The 17,154-nt window shown below is 41.2% G+C and overlaps 1 protein-coding gene across 1 annotated transcript in view; it reads right to left on the bottom strand.

The window, feature by feature from the left end:
• GRTP1 (growth hormone regulated TBC protein 1) overlaps positions 1–17,154 on the bottom strand; it is a 125,420-nt gene that overhangs the window by 103,058 nt on the left and 5,208 nt on the right. Inside the window, exon 3 of the mRNA XM_007942407.1 lies at positions 3,521–3,679. Coding sequence (XP_007940598.1) covers positions 3,521–3,679 — 159 coding nt within the window. The remainder of the gene's footprint in view (positions 1–3,520; positions 3,680–17,154) is intronic.

Below are 17,154 nucleotides of genomic sequence, written 5' to 3'. Positions count from 1 at the left end.
ACAAAGTATATGTGAACTGCTGTATGAAAAGTGAATTTACTCTGTAAATCTTCACCCAAATCCTAATAAAAAAAAAAAAAAGGAAATGAGAAGGGTATTCCTTGGATTCCCACATGCCCTGCTTCTGGTTATACCCTGAAAGAATAGACATTGGGTCCTAACAGTCCTTTTTCTCAAAGTCAGTGATGGCAGATGGGTTTTTCAGAGCTGAGGGCTTTGAGATTGCTAGAGGTCCTTCTCCACCAAGGGAGTAAGATGCTAAGCCAGAGACACCTCAACTCCTCCAACCCACCCACCTCTTTCTGGACCCACATTTTCCTCACTTTCCTCCCAACTCCATGGACCCAGACACACCTCTGCTCTCACGCCTCCCCCTCTTCCTGAAAGAACTCTGAGCTAAGGAAGATCCTCAACTCTAGAATGATGAAAAATATTTGAAAAATATTTTACATAAAACTTTGGAAATTTCTCATGACTGCAAAGGTCCAAGAAAGAAAGAATTAGAACACACCAATATTCCCTTTCAGAATAAACAGACAAAACTGAATCCTCAGGACTAAATGAGCTCAGCATTGCTGACTTTGTGTACAGGAGGGTTTCTCTCCCTCATCCTCTTCCTGTTTATCATGATACTGGGTACTCAGGCTCTCAAGCCTGTCAGCAGTAGCTCTGATCATGTTATTTTCCCTCTGGCCAAGCCACTCTATACCAAAAGTTTTAATAGTTGCTTTAATAGTTCACCAAGATAAAACTATGCCCTTGCACTGAACTTACTTTATGAATTTTTAAAGTTGATGGTTACATGTTAATCTTGCAGCTAGGTAGAAGAAAGAGTATATACATTAACTGAGATGCATTTTTTTTTCCTGATTCTAGTGATCCTAGAGGAGCTCTGGTAGCATAGTGCCTAAGGCATTTATTTGACTGCTAACCAGAAGGCTGGCGGTTCAAACCCACCAGCCACTCCTCAGAAGGAAGGCTGGGCAATCTACTCCTGTAGTGATACCACCTTGGAAACCCAAGGAGGGGTCACTGTGAGTCAGGTTTGACTCCATGGCACACAACAACAGTGACCCTAGTTGGATTAGAATACTTGTGTTTACTACTGTATACTATGTATGATTACCAATATGGATTGGAATACTTTCAATATGAATTGAATATACATACAGATATATATCAAGATAGGGCACATACCATGAATTTTTCCAGCAGCAATGCTACAAGATGAAACCATGCACATTTTCTCCACTTGTGCCTAAGGAAATCAAGCCGCTATTTTTGCACTGAGGTCTACATAACTGCTCTAACAGTAGTTCTATTGCCAACCTTTGTCTCCCACCCTGCCTTATCTTTATTTAAAAAAAAAAAAAAAAAACAACTGTATCTGGACAAAATATTATGCTTAATGCCTTAAAACACATTATACTTACCGTGTTTTTCACAGAAGAGAACTTTTTTTTTTTTTTCCTGGAATTCCAGGTATTCCAAAAAATTGAATAGGTCAAGGGGAAATGAGAATGTTTTTACTATTTCAAACTAGAATGACAAGCTGTGCTCATTACTACGTAATATTTTTTAATATGAAAAGTTTTCCCAATTTGTTTTGAAATTTTTCCACAGGAAACAGAAATGTTCTTTCTCTCTATTTAGAGGCAGACATGGGCAGGGATTTTTAGTCACAATATAACACAATATTGGCATTGTGAGAATGAAGGACCCAATATACTGTCCCTGTAAAACAATTTATCCGAAAGTGCTGAGAACTAAACAGAGTTTTTAAATTCATTTTTCAAATGAGTATCAGTATCCTGGAGTCCCCAGGTGGTACAAACGGTTAATACGCTTAGTTGCTAACCAAAACGTGAGTGGTTCAAGTCCACCCAGGGGCACCTGAGAAGAAAGGCCTGGTGATCTACTTCTAAAAAACCAGCCACTGGAAACCCTATGGAGCAGTTCTCCTCTGACCAGCATGGTGGTGTTGCCAGGAGTTGGCTTTGACCACAGCAGCTGGTTATTATTATTCTATTTTATTTAAATGCTCAGCTTGCCTTAAATCTAAACTCTCTTCTTCCAAATCTGAATGAGCATTTCTGGCCATGCTGAGTGATGAACAGTCAGGCTTCTGTCCTATGACCTTTGGCCATATTTTCCTCTACAATGCTCAGGAAGCAACAATCTGCCTCCCACACTGGAAGTAGCCCCCCAGCTCTACTGCAAATCCTCTACTGGGAAATCCCTTTTCTAGTGGCTTCAACCCTGTGGTATGAGAGCCCCCCAGTAGGGTAGGAGCCAAGCCTACCAGCAAGGGCTGAAGGATGGTCATTCCTCATGTTGGAGACACCTACTTCCTCATTATCACAAGTCATTCCAACCTCTCAGCACTTTAAAGTATTATTTAAAATTAATTTTGTATTAAAATCTGTATTTCTCAAAAACTGTTAAAGTCAGAAAGCCATCTGTATTTCCTTAAAATCTAAGTATTTAACGTAGGTTATACTTTATTTGGAACACTTTGAAGTTTTCAGAGACAACAACCTTATACCTATGTGACTGCTGAGAATATTGGAGAATAAAGAAGCTATAGGCCAAAAATATCAGCTTCCCTGTTGTTGTTGTTGTTACAAGTTGTCGAGTCAGACCTGACTCATAGCAACCCCTCCTTGGGTTTCCAAGGCAGTATCACTACGGAAGTAGATTGCCCAACCTTCTTTCCAAGGAGTAGCTGGTGGGTTTGAACTGCCAGCCTCTGGGTAGCAGTCAAGTGCCTTTGGCACTATGCTACCAGAGCTCCTATCAGCTTCCCTAGAAAATTATTATAACTGGACACCCATAAAGTTGATTCCCAAAAAAGACAATTGTACATTGTTTCATGTTACATACGTGGCTATATCTGTAAATCTACATATACAATTTTAGGTACAAACCATTCATGGCAATTATCCTACTGTATTACCATTGCTTACAGAGCCCCTTGGTAGTACAAATGGTTAAAGTGCTCAGCTGCTAACAGAAAGGTTGTAGGTTAAAGTGCACTCAGAGGCACTTTGGAAGAAAGGCTTAGCAATCTACTTCTGAAAAGCCAGCCATTGAAAACCCTACAGAGCGCAGTTCTACTCTGACACGCATGGGGTCACCATGAGCTGGAGTCAAAACAACAGCAACCAGTTACTAAGACTGTTCATTCGACTGCCTCTTCACTCTCCTGAGCATTGTTCCCTGGAAGAAATGTGGTCTTTTAATACCATTTGCTTTATGAGCTAGCTAAGTGCTCAAATACTTGCTGAATTATCTGAAAATAATACTTTCCCCTAGTGAACACTCAAGTTTTTATCTTCCTATGAGAAAATAAAATTCCAAATTGAAATCTGTTGATGTATCTTTAACAATGTAAGTTTCCTCACCAATATCACAACATTAAAAAGTGGGTGCAGACACAATTCCTTCCTTGAGAAGCTGCTGCCTGACCCACTTCTTTCTATTACACTGTATTTACCAGGGGACAAGTAACAGTTACCACCTGTGCGGATGGCTTCCTCTAGGCTGTCATTTCTCTCTCCCTCGAGAAGCTTGTGGTAATAGCCAGGATTCTGTTCCATCTGGGCCTGAGCTCCACTCACCACCATCCAGACGCGTGCCCGGTGCTCAAGCGGAACACCTTTCCGGATATAGCGCTTCACTGAAACAGAGAAAAAGTGGGTGCCTGAGAAGGACAGCCAAGTATGAAATGAAGTCAGAAATCTTGGTGATACCTTCAGTCAAAACAGCATCAATGTCAATGCTTTTAGCTCTCACCATTTCTCTCCTTAGATAAAATATTGAAAACATTCAAAACTTCATACATGTCTACCACCTGTTACATATACTCTTTATACAATTCTGTTCTCCCTTCCAAACATGAAGCATAAACTAGGCAGACTACAATAACCATTGTTGTTGTTGTTATGTGCCGTCGAGTCAGCCCCGACTCATAGCGACCCCTCCTTGGGTTTCCAAGGCAGTATCACTACAGAAGTAGGATTGCCCAACTTTCCTTCCGAGGAGTGAGTAGTGGGTTTGAACCGCCAGCCTTTTGGTTAGCAGTCAAGTCCCTTAGGCACTATGCTACCAGAGCTCCTACAATAACCATTAGATATTTTTATTTCAATGTCAAATGACTAAGATGACTGTCAGAAGCTGCACTGGTCACTCCTTCATCCATACAAAAACCACCCATTCCATAAACATTTATGTGCTCAATGCTGTGGATATAAAGAGGAGTCAGACACTGTACATGGACCTAACATACTAAGAGTAAAGCTAATCTGTTATATGCATATACACAGAGGAAGAATACCTTAAAGGAAGTGAGGGCAAATGTGAGCAATAAAAACAACTTTCAACTAAGTAATAGCTTAACTCAAAAAAGTAGCTTGTCATCCTTAAGTATGTATGTAACTTAAAAAACTATCTGTATAAGAACCAAATGAACAACAGCTATTTTAAAGCACAGATGAGAAGGCTGAGGGAGCAGACTCTAATAAGAGAGAAACAACTACAACAGAAATAACAAAAATGCTGAGACAACGTAAAGACTGTAACCAATGTCACTAATCATTTTGTCTAGAAACTGCTGAAGGGGTTTTGCTGTGCATATTTTCACCAAAAGTAAAATAAAATATTAATTAGAAGAAGAAGAAGAGATAGCGAGGAAGGTGGGAAAGCAGGAAAAGCAACACTGTGAGTGTAACAGACACACGGAAGCTTAAGAAACCCCCTGGCTGGTCTCGGGGAAGCTACAAGCACACAGAGTTGCTAGAGTACCACAGACAAGGGAGGGAGAAGCAAGAAACAGGAACAGATGTAGACAGGGGACAGATGATGGAAGACTTTGTATGCCAGGTTCAGCAGTGTGGGTCTTAACCTGAAGGTGCAGAGAAGCAGTCAGGGGAGTGACCCTGGTCAGGTTTGCATTTTGGGAAGCTCTCTGGCAGCTATGTAGAGGATGGACTAAGGAAGCAAAACCAGTGAGAAGACCAAAATGGAGAATACAGCAGAAACAGGACATTTAGTGAATGAAGGCTTAAAATTCAGCTGTAAATATGTAAAGTGTGACATGCCTGGATGGTAGCTTAAGGGCTTTAGCTGGAGATATAAATTTGACAATCATCAGGATAAATAGGGGAGTTGAAAAAAATAAATGGGTAAAATTAAACACATAGCATGGTATGGATTGACCTGTACCCCCCACCCCAAATATATGTTTAAATCCTAACCATTATACCTATAAATGTAATCCTTTTTGGAGATAGGAACTTTCTGTTATCTTAATGAGCTTATTCAAAAGTAGGGTGGATCCTAAACCTAACTCCCTCTGAGTGGTGTCTTATAAAGAGGAATACAGACACAGAGAGTCAGACACACACGGGGAGATGCCATGTGAAAACGGAGATACATAATAAGCAGCAAAGGAATATCAAGGGTTGCTGGCATTCACCAAAAGTCAGAAGATCACAGAAGGAACTAACACAGGTAAGGATTTGGACTCCTAGTGTCCAGAACTATGAGAAAATAAGTTTCTGTTCTTTAAAGCCACTTGTTTTGTGGTATTTTGTTATGGGAGCCCTAGGAAACTAAGACATACCATGAAAAAAATTGGTAGCTGAGAACTGAATACTACATTCTGATTACTACATTTGAAGGACAAACAGAACAGAAAACTTTGATAGAAACTGAAACTTGATAGAGATGCAAGGAAAACTCTTAGCAGGTGGGCCCCAAGAGGCTGAAGAAGATCAAAAATTAAAAAAAAAAAAAGGGTGTGTGTGTGGGGGGGGTGTAAAGGTCAGCAGAGATAGCTAGGAAGGCAAGAAGGCAAAAGGGTGTGGAAAGAAGAAGAAAGGAGAAGCAGAGAACATAGCTCTTTCTAAAAATCCAGATGAGGGAGATCACTTTCCAGTCAGGAAGAAGAGAAGGGAGTTAGGTGAAAGTCAGACACGTGAAAGAATCTGTGGACAGAGAGAGGGTGAAACACAAGAGAGAGAAGGAGCGCGGTGCCAGATGAGATGGGGGCAAAAGCACAGGGGGGAAACAGTGGACTCTCAGAGAGTAGAAGAAAGAAGGTGATGTTTGGGAGCAGTGTCTAGGAGAGAAAGATCACAGGCTGTGTAAGGGCTCAGCTGAGGTGAAAAGTCAAGCATTTGTGGTGCCACCCACCTGCAGGTTGTTGCCCCAGCAGCTCTGGGAACCTTGGTAAAAGCCAGAGGTGACTGGTGGCATTGCTGGATGGTAGCTCTGCTGAGCAGCTGCCACAGGAGGACAAAGGATAAGGGAATCTGGTATGCTGGTGATAGAGTAGTTCAGATGATCCAGGTTGTACAGACAAGGTTGAGAAGCCACAAGGAGCTGAAAGACAGGGAAAATGTAGGGATCGAGAGACTGGATGTTTTAATGAAGTTGAAGAACAAGTGTGATGATAAGGTACTGAATGGTAGGCCAGCAGCCTGTGGTCGGACAGCAGGGTGTTTGAGTGTTCAGATCTCAGACATGAAAACTTCCACAGGTGCTCATGGGAATGGGTGGGCAAGTGGGGAGAAAGTAAAAGGGGTCAAGAAGGTGAAAGACTTCCCAGCTATCATTGCAAATGGATCACACTTAGGGCCACTAATGTTACCCTCAAGACTACAGGACCTAGGGTGCCAAAGCAGTCAATGAAGGGGGAGGGGGGCAGATAGCAGAGATAAGAAGTAAGGATGAAGTCACAAGTCTGTGAAAAGTCATAAGTCATATAAGAAAGTTTTTTTCCTAACTACTGCATGTTATAAACATTTCTTTCCTTCACTCTCTCCCTTCTATTTTCTACTTCTGGAGCCAGATCAATCCACATTGACATAGCTGACCTTGGGCAAGTTACTTCACTCTGTCCCTCAATTTTCTCATCTGTGAAATGAGGATATAATAACATCTGCCTCACAAAGCTATTGTGATGATTATGAGTTAATATTGATAAATCATTTAGAACAGCATCAGACACATAGGGTTTGTGATTACTATTTTCAGTGATCCTTGTGTAGGCACTAATGGCTAGATTACCTCACTTCTCACCTAACTTCTAGAAATACTTTTTTTTTCTTATATCACTCCATCCTATACCCAGCTACGCAAATCAGCTTCTTATTAGGTAGCCCCACCCTTCAAGAACCAACCTTCCACCCTTCCTTTCACCCACTGTATATGGAATTTTGACTATGTATAGGTTTGGCACAAGACTGAGCAGTGTTTCATTCTGCTATATACATGGGGTCACCAAAAGTCAGGGGCCTAGTTGAAGGCAGCTAACTACAGTTAGCTGTACTAACAACTGTAGCCAGCCTCTACCTTCAAGGCACTCACAGGTTTACCATTCCCTATGGTTTCTTCCATAAATCCCAATTCCCTCCATTTAGTGGCCACCCCATAGGCATTCAACCTCTGCCCTGAGGCTTTCCAGACTGCACCTTCCAGCTAAACCAGATTGTCAGGGTTAACAGGGCTTTGAACTGGTTCTTCCCTGTTCAGTCATGGCCAAAGAAAGCAACACCAGAACAGACCCAAATTTGTGAAATGTGCATGTACTAGAATAACCAGAATGGGAAAAATTATGGGTTGGCACCCTGCTAGAATCTTAATCTTCCTCTGAGAAAACAAGGGCATTGTGCATGTTGTATAGCAACCAAATCTCTTGAACAACATAGTCAGAAACAACAGCGCCCAGCAGCTGACTGTACCACTTTAAATGTGCTACTCTTTACAGATCTAGCTATAATCCACTCTCTATATCAGGCTCCTGGCAGGTCTCATTATATCTCTTTTGAGTCTCCCATTCTAGGACTTTGACCTATAATTTTTCCCATTCCAGTTATCAATAACCCCACATTTTACAAATTCAGGCCCATTCCAATTTTGCTGCATTGGTCATGACTAAACTGGTTCAAACCAGTTCAAAGTCCTGGGTAACAAACCTGATTTCCCAATTTCTATCCTCCTCCTTCTTGGAAACCAGAGTAGTATTTCCTTGAAGGATGACTTCAACAAGTACCTTCTCTAGGAAGCCTGTCTTCTCTAACCTCATGAGTTATTCATTTACTTTGGATACCCTTCAGATTTTCTTAACTCTATTACCCACTGCCATCAAGTGATTCCAATCCACAGCAACCCTGCAAGACAGAGTGGAACTGCCTCATGTGGGAGCAGATCACCAAGTCTTTTCTCCTGTGGAGTGGCTGGTGGGTCCCCACCATAAATCTTTTGGTTAACAGCTGAGCACTTAACAATTGCAACACCAGGGATCCTTTTTGAACTCTGTTGTTGTTGTTGTTGTTGTTGTTATGTGCCGTCGAGTCGGCCCCAACTCATAGCGACCCCTCCTTGGGTTTCCGAGGCAGGAGCTCTGGTAGCATAGTGGCTAAAGCACTTGACTGCTAACCAGAAGGCTGGCGGTTCAAACCCACCAGCCACTCCTCGGAAGGAAGGTTGGGCAATCCTACTTCCGTAGTGATACTGCCTCGGAAACCCAAGGAGGGGTCGCTATGAGTCGGGGCCGACTCGACGGCACATAACAACAACAACAACAACAATCACTACGAAAGAAGGATTGCCCAACCTTCCTTCCGAGGAATGGCTGGTGGGTTTGAACTGCCAGCCTTCTGGTTAGCAGTCAAATGCTTTAGCCATTATGCTACCAGAGCTCCTTTTGAACTCTACAAATGCAAAATCTTAAGCCATAACATTTTATTACCTTAAAACCACTTTCAGAGTAATATACTTATTTTGTGTCTCCCATAGTCTGAGCTCTTCTATACAAAGAGATGACCATATTTATTCCATCATCAATTTGAGTGACAAACTTGGAACCAAGCACTGTGCTAGGGGCTTTTATATACACTCTATTTTAATTAATTCTTTCCCAGACACTGTCCTAACTCTAACAAGGAATTTGTGGGTACCTGTCTCTGGAAAATTATTTTCTAAATATGATTTGTGTAGAGGTAGAAATACTTTCAGTCTTAGCAATTACTGAGCAGCAGACATTCCATGTATACCACAAGAACCTATCAGGTGGAAGCAAATGTCAAAGTCCAGAGGCAGGCTGAGCTCACGAGGAGAACAGTGCTAGTATATACCTTTGTGTAAAAAAATCATACCTAAAACATGTGCAATCCCATAACCCCAAGGAGATCAGCAGACTTATGAATGGAGTGGTCATTTACGTATAATTATAGGAGTATTAGACATATTGGAATAAAGGAAGCCAGGGGAGCTTTCAGAGTCCTGGTAGCACAGTGATTAAGTACTCAGCTACTAACCAAAAGGTCAGTAGTTTGAACCTACTCACCAGCTCTGTAGAGGAAAAAACCTGGCAACCTGCTCCCAAAAAGATTTACAGCCTAGGAAACCCTGTGAGGCAGTTCTACTCTGTCTGCACAGTCTCTGAGCCAGAGTTGACTTGACGGCACACAACAATGACAACAGAGGAGTTTTCAATAACATTTCCTCTCAGGGAAAAAAAAAAAAAAGAATCCTCAGTTCCAAGAAAGTTAATTCTAATATTAAGAAAGTAATTCAAATATTAAGAAATTTGATAAGCAAAAAAGAAGAGCTATATTTCTCACTGAATTCACATTAAATTTCTATTAAACTAAAAAACTCACTGCCATCGAGTCAGATCCGACTCGTAGTGATCCCTCCTTGGGTTTCTGAGGTGGTATCTCCATGGAAATAGACTGCTCAATCTTCCTTCTGAAAAGTGGCTTTGTTGTTGTTGTTATGTGCCTTCGAGTCAGACCCAACTCATAGTGACCCCTCCTTGGGTTTCTGAGGTGGTATCTCCATGGAAATAGACTGCTCAATCTTCCTTCTGAAAAGTGGCTTTGTTGTTGTTGTTATGTGCCTTCGAGTCAGACCCAACTCATAGTGACCCCTCCTTGGGTTTCTGAGGCAGTATCACTACAAAAGTAGATTGCCCCATCTTCCTTCCAAGATGTGGCTAGTGGGTTTGAACCGCCAGCCTTCTGGTTAGCAGTCAAGTGCCTTAGGCACTATGCTACCAGAGCTCCCATGAAGTGGCTGGTGGGTTTGAAACACCAGCCTTCTGGTTAGCAGTAGTAACTACAAAATTAGATATGACCACAAAACTATATAAGGAAAGAAGCCAGGAAACATGCAGTACTTCAATTAATCAATATTGAGTAATTTCCCAGGCAGATGGAAAGATTTATAACACTAACATTTAAATTAATTACATTAATCCCAGGGGTGCTATATTATACTTTCAATAACCTTAATTTAGCCTGCAAAAGAATTAATTTTTAAAGCTTTGTTTTCCTTTTTATATTATAGCATAAATATCATTACAGGTTCCCCCCACTATCCGAAAGCAGAGTATTCCTATGAAATCTTTCATAAGCCAAAATGGTTTAAAGTGAAGAAGCAATTACCGTTAATTTATATGGGAAAAAATTTTGAGCATTTCCAGACCCAAACAATAACTTACCAAATCACACCAAGTAACACATAGAACTTCAAATAACAGTAACATATAGTAAAAGCAAGAGTGATATGATAAATATACAGTCCATATAATGTAGAAATAACATATGGACAGTGTAGTTCCCGGGGAAGCTTGGCAATGCCACTCTCACTGCCTCCTCTAATGGTTCACTGCAAAACAAATGCTAAATGCTGGTTTCACTTTTCACCTTTTTTTCATAAAAGCAAAAATCTTTTTCATATTTATTTCAGTTAGCAAAAACAGGTACTAATGTAGGTCCTTCATGAAAGCAAAGTGGTATAAAGTGAACTTTCAAAAAGCAGTGGAGATCTGCTTTAAGAAATAGGAAATACAATTACATGCAATAAGTAAAATTCAACAAACTGCCATAAAAAGAGAAATATCTGAGGCATCAAATGTATTGAACAGAAAGAAAAAACCAATTACAGGAATGTGGTGCAGTGACTTACTTGGTATGGCTTTTCTAACCAGTCTTTGTGACTCCCACAGAACACTGGGTGGGACCATGCAAATAAGGTACAAGGGATTCTAATGCGGGGATTGGTTAGCTTTGTCATTCTGCTAGGCTTAAAATGAGCCTTCCTAGAGGCAGAAAGCGGGAATCTCACTGCCATCAGGACAGAAGGGCTGGCTGTGGTGTGGAGTGCATCCTTGGAACCAAGATCCTCGCGCTGGGCCTCCTTGGCAGAGAGATGACAGAGACAACCAGCTGAGGAACCAAGAGGTGGGAGACAGAGTGGCGGGCTTGTCAGGCCACGGAGGGAGAAAGTTGAGTGCCTTTGAAGAGGATGCTTGCTGGAGAAGTGGGGTCTCCCTATCAGCAGACCTCGAAGAAATTTGTAACACTTGCCAGAGCAGGGAAGAGGCCAGGCCGAGAGGCCAATGGCCAGGGAGGCATGCCTGAGGGCACAGCAGATGGGAGAACGTCCTGATAGAAGAACTGTATCCTGAGAGCATTCCTGAACCTGAATTGTAACCGTTACTTCCCTAATAAACCCCATAATCGTGAGTATTGTCTGTGAGTTCTGTGTGGCCATTGCAAAGAATTATCAAACCCAGTAGAGATATAGTGAGTGTGTAGTGAGTGCTGTGAAGGGACAATGAAAAATGACAACAGAAGAATTACGGATAAATTGAAAATGTGGTGTTGGTGAAGAGTACTGAATACACCTATTCCTCACTTACCAACTATCTCGTTATCTAACATTCCACATTTATGACAATAGTAAAAAATCTGCTATCTGACTATTTTGTGCATTAACAAAGTATGTCTCTCAGTAACAAACGCTGAAGTGTGAAGCAAGAGTAATGCTGGTTGTGATGGTTCAGGTTATGTGTCAATTTGGCTGGGCCATGACTCTCAGTGGTTTGGCAGTTATGTAACAATGTATTTTGGCAGTTATATAATGTAGTCATCCTCCATTTTGTGACCTAATGTGGTCATCCTCCATTTTCACATAATGATCTGGTCTCTAGAACCTAACTATGTTGAAAAGTGAGGAGTGGGTGTTTAGGTGAACTGCCAGAAGAATGAACAAATCAGTCTTAGGAGAAACACAACCAGAATACTCCTTAGAAGCAAGGTTGGTGAGACTTTAGCTGCCCTACTTTGGACACATTCTCCGGAAAGACAAATGGCTAAAAAAGGACATCGTGTTTGGAAAAGTTGAGGGTCAATAAAAATAAGAGAAACTCTCAATGAGATGGACTGACACAAAAGCTACAACAATGGACTCAAACATATGCACAAAGCTTTTTCCCTTCACTAGGTCCCTTTATACAAAAATAGGAAAAGTAACTGGAATAAGGATAAGAATTAAGTAAAGCTAAGATTACAGTAAATTTCTTCAGTAGTATTTTACAGTATATTCTTTTAAGTTGAGGGAGAAAGAAGCAGCTCTCTTCTTAATAGCTTCTGGTATATATTTGCTATGGAAAAAGAAAAAAAATATCATTGCATCCACAAATGGCATAATGAAGCCAAATAAGTTATAGCTGTCATCTTAAGAAATACTGAATGCAAGATCTGAGGATAACTGTGTTACTGGAGACATTAAGATAGGAAGTACAGATGAAAATTCTCCAAAAAATTAGAATGCCATAAATAAAAAACAAGATAAGGTTGAAGAACTGGGTAAAAATGGATATTTCAATGGTGTGATTGCTGAAATTTCCTAAAATTGGTTTTAAAACTGAGCTCCTTGGACATTAATCTTCGTACCGAAAGCCCACCACTCTTCACCACATAGTATTTTCCCTGGGGATGTCACATATCTGACTATACTACATGCAGTCCAGAATACCTAGCAGGAAAACACTAGATCCACATTTCTGGAATAATTCACCCACTCCAGTTTTATGCCTGACACAGCTCTCTAGGAGCTTTGCCAATGCTAATAGATTCCCCATCACGCAGAACACGTAGGTCACAGAACCCATCCAAACCTCCACATTCTTCTCACCTGATTCATCAGTGTTCCCCATTTCCTAGAAAAACATGATATGCTAGCAAGCTAATCTCTAGTTTACCATAACACTCTAGCTCCTATCACTTGTAGTTGAAGGTTCACCAGAAATCACATGTATTTGTTCCTAAATCTGCTTATATTAATTATACAGTTTAATTAATGTTATAGATTGAGTTGTGTCCCCCCAAAATATGTGTTATAAATCCTATAACCTGTGGTTATAATCCCATTTGGGAATGGGTTTTTCTTTTCATGTTAATCAGACGGCATTAGCTTACTGTGTATCAAGTCAATCTCTTTTGGCTGCAAAGGAAGCAGAGACAGATGTCATATCACATGAAGATCACCAAGGAACCAAGAAATAGAAGATGAGAAGAGACAAGGACCTTGCTCCAGAGCCCACAGAGAAAGAAAGCCTTCCCCCGGAGCTGGCACACTGAGTTCAGACTTCTGGCCTTCTGACCTGGGAGAAAATAAATTTGTTTGTTAAAGCCACCCACTTGTGGTATTTCTATCATACCAGCACTAGACAACCAAGACAATTAAGTATTACATAAATCAATGAAACATGAAAACCAAAAATTAAAGTTGTTACTTCCATAAAACCCAAATTAAATGTTTTCAGAAAGCTGATAGAGGCAAGTAGGCAAGTGCTCAAAAAGAAAAAAAAAAAAAAAAACTGTTCAATTATGTGTGAGCAAGATAACTAAAAAAAAAAAAAATGGGGAAAAAGAATAAAAGTCTAGAAATAGTATGCATTTTGATTGCTCTACTCAAAAAAATATATTGGAAAATGGAGACGACGCATTTTAAGTACAGTGTAAGCAATAAAGAAAATCCCCAAAAAACAAACTCTAGCTCACCCTCCCTACTCAAAGCAAAGGAGGATGATAGATGTGGTGCAGTGAACTACTTGGTATGGCTTTTCTAGAGATGGTCTTTGTGACTCTTATCAGATTACTAGGAGGAACTATGCAAATATAAGGAGCTCTGGTGGTGTAGTACCTAAGGCATGTGACTGCTAACCAGAAGGCTGGCGGTTCAAGCCCACCAGCCACTACTCAGAAGGAAGACTGGGCAATCTACCTCCATAGAGATACTGCCTCAGAAACCGAAGGAGAGGTTGCTATGAATTGATGCAAAAGTAAGGTGCTTGTGGCCTACCAAGGGGATCGGACAGCTTGTTAGGAATGTAAATAAGGTACATGGAGCCTTGGTGGGGGTGGTACTATACAAATAAGATATATGGAGCCCTAATGTGAGGATGGGAGCTCTGCTAGCATAGTGCCTAAGGCACTTGACTGCTAACCAGAAAGTTGGCGGTTCAAATCCACCAGCCACTCCTTGGAAGATAGGGCAATCTACTTCCGTAGTGATACTGCCTCGGAAACCCAAGGAGGGGTTGCTATGAGTCAGGTCTGACTCGACGGCACGTAACAACAACGTGAGGATGGGTCAGTTTGCCATCTTACTAGGCTTAAAATATGCCATCCCAGAAGTGGAAAGGGGGATCTCAGGAGAGAAGAACCAGAAGCAGAGCGCGTCCCTGGACCTGAGATCCCTGCACTGAGATGTGGCAGAAAGACAGTGGCAGAAGAGGCAGCAGAACCAAGACACTTGCACAGGACAGAACAGTGGGCCTGCCAGCCCATGGAGCAAAAAAGCTGAGTACCTTTGGGCCGAAGGCTTGCTGGCGGAATAGGATGCACCCAGGTGCACCTATCGACAAACCTTGTTGTTGTGTTGTTGTTGTTATGTGCCGTCGAGTTGGCCCCGACTCATAGCGACCCCTCCTTGGGTTTCCGAGGCAGTATCACTACAGAAGTAGATTGCCTCATCTTCCTTCAGAGGAGTGGCTGGTGGGTTTGAACCGCCAGCCTTGTGGTTAGCAGTCAAGTGCCTTAGGCACTATGCTACCAGAGCTCCCATCGGCAAATCTAAAAGATCTTTATAACACTTGTCTGAGCAGGCCAAGAGGCTGAGTGGAGGCTGTCCTGATCGAAGAATTGTATCCTGAGCATTTCTGATATTGAATTAACCTGTTAGTTCCTAAAGAGCTCTGACGGCCTAGTTCCTAAGGCATTTGACTGTTAACAAGAAGGTCGCCAGTTCAAACCCACCAGCTGCTCCCCAGAAGAAAGATGAGGCAATCTACATCCATAAAGATTTAATACCTTGGAAACCCAACAGGGGTCAGGCTCACTATGAGTTGGAATTCACTCAGTTTTTCTTTTTGAGTTTCCTAATAAACCCCATAATCTTGAGTATCGTCTGTGAGTTCTGTGTGGCCACTGCAATGAATTATCTATTGAACCCAGCAGAGAAGTAGTGATTACTGTGGGAGAGACAGTTGGTATAAAAAATGGTAAAAAAAAGTGGGAGGGTGTCAGCATGTCTGACCTCTGTTTCATAGGGATCAGCCTTGGGCTGATGATGCTGGTGATTCTGTCTCCCCCTCATGAAATTAGAGGAGGTCAGAGGTTAATGACTTTGCACCATTTTTGCAACTGAATAGAAGCAAATGACAGAAGCAAAGATAGGACAATGAATGTGCTTTTGTGTTTTATATAAAAGATGCATGCACATATGTATTTTTTTCAGTGATTCTCTACTTTAACTGACCCTTTGTTCAACAGACTAAAGTTAACCACTGGCTGTAACTGCACAAAACAAGAGGTCTTCTCCTGCATTAAAAGCAAAAAAAAAAAAAAAAAAGGAAACTGCAGAATCATGTGTACAGGGTGGTACTGTTTGCATGTCTATGTGTACATGTAAACACTATTCCTGGAAGAAGACCTAAGAAAGGTTACCCACAGTTGCCTATATGGAGAAGACTAGGGACTAGGGTGAAGAAAAACTCAATTCCACTTTATAGCCTATGGTGCAATTAAATTATTTTACCACATGCATAAATTATAATAACCATTTTTGGGTCTTCTCCTAGGAATAGTGTTTGCATGTACACATATACATGCAAACAATAGCATACTATACTCACACAGTATGCCATATACATATATATATATATATAAAATATAGACACACACACACACACATACATACATACATACATAAAACAAGGCTCTGGTGACACAGGGGCTAAGGCATTTGGATGCTAACCAGAAAGTCAGTAGTTCAAACCTACCAGGTACTACTCTGTGGCACGAAGATAAGGCAGTCTATTTCCATAAAGATCGGAAACGCAATGAGGGTCTCTGTGAGTCAGAATCAACTCTATGGCAGTAGGTTATACCCACACACATACATACATACACACACACATACACACATATAAATTAAAAGAGCAATTAACTTTTAATAAAGCAAAAGATATAACCACTATGGAAAACAGTTTGGTGGTTTTTCAAAAAGTTGAACATAGAACTACCATATGAACCAGCAATCCCAATTCTAAATCTAAACCCAGAAGAGACGGCAGGAATGCAAACAGAAAAAACAATGTTCATTGAAGTATTTTTCACAATAGCCAAAAGGAAGAAACAACCAAAATGTACATCAGCAGATGAACGGATAAACAAAAAGTATATACAGGAAGAGGAAGACAGAGAGAGGCACATGGGAAGTACAGACAATAAAGATGAACCCTTTGGCATGTACAGTACTGCACTGTCAGTGATGGCAAGCATCAATCTACAGGTGGATAGGTGGGTGGGCAGGCTGAATGATCAGGTATATCTAAGCAGGGGACAGTATGCCCAGGACCATGTACAGGGTTAGCAGACAATGTTCCTACAAGCATATTTGTATGCACCGTAAGAATGTACAGGTGTATAGTAGAGCTGACAAGGGGCAAGGTTGTGGTGGCTTCTTGGTCACAGCCAGCTACCCAAGGGGAGCAAGTAGTTGGACCTGTGGGCTCAGGACCATGGTCGCAAGGGACATCAAGCTCAATTGGCATAACGTACTACACAAAAACAATGTTCTACGTCTTACTTTGGGGAATTGCGACTAGAATCTTAAAAGCTTGCAAGCAACACTAAAGAATAATGTAGAATCTGCAAAACACCACATAACGTGGATGAACTTGGAGGACATTATGCTGAGGGAAATAAGTCAGTCACAAAAGGACAAATATTGTATTAGTCCGTTATTGTAAAAGTTAAGGAAAGGTTTATATATTGGAGGACATTTTCTTTG

This window comes from Orycteropus afer, unplaced genomic scaffold, assembly GCF_000298275.1.
Source record: "Orycteropus afer afer isolate SDZICR_OR568_19922 unplaced genomic scaffold, OryAfe1.0 scaffold00089, whole genome shotgun sequence".
Taxonomy (NCBI): Eukaryota; Metazoa; Chordata; class Mammalia; order Tubulidentata; family Orycteropodidae; genus Orycteropus; species Orycteropus afer.
This window is presented reverse-complemented; position numbering and strand designations above follow the sequence as displayed.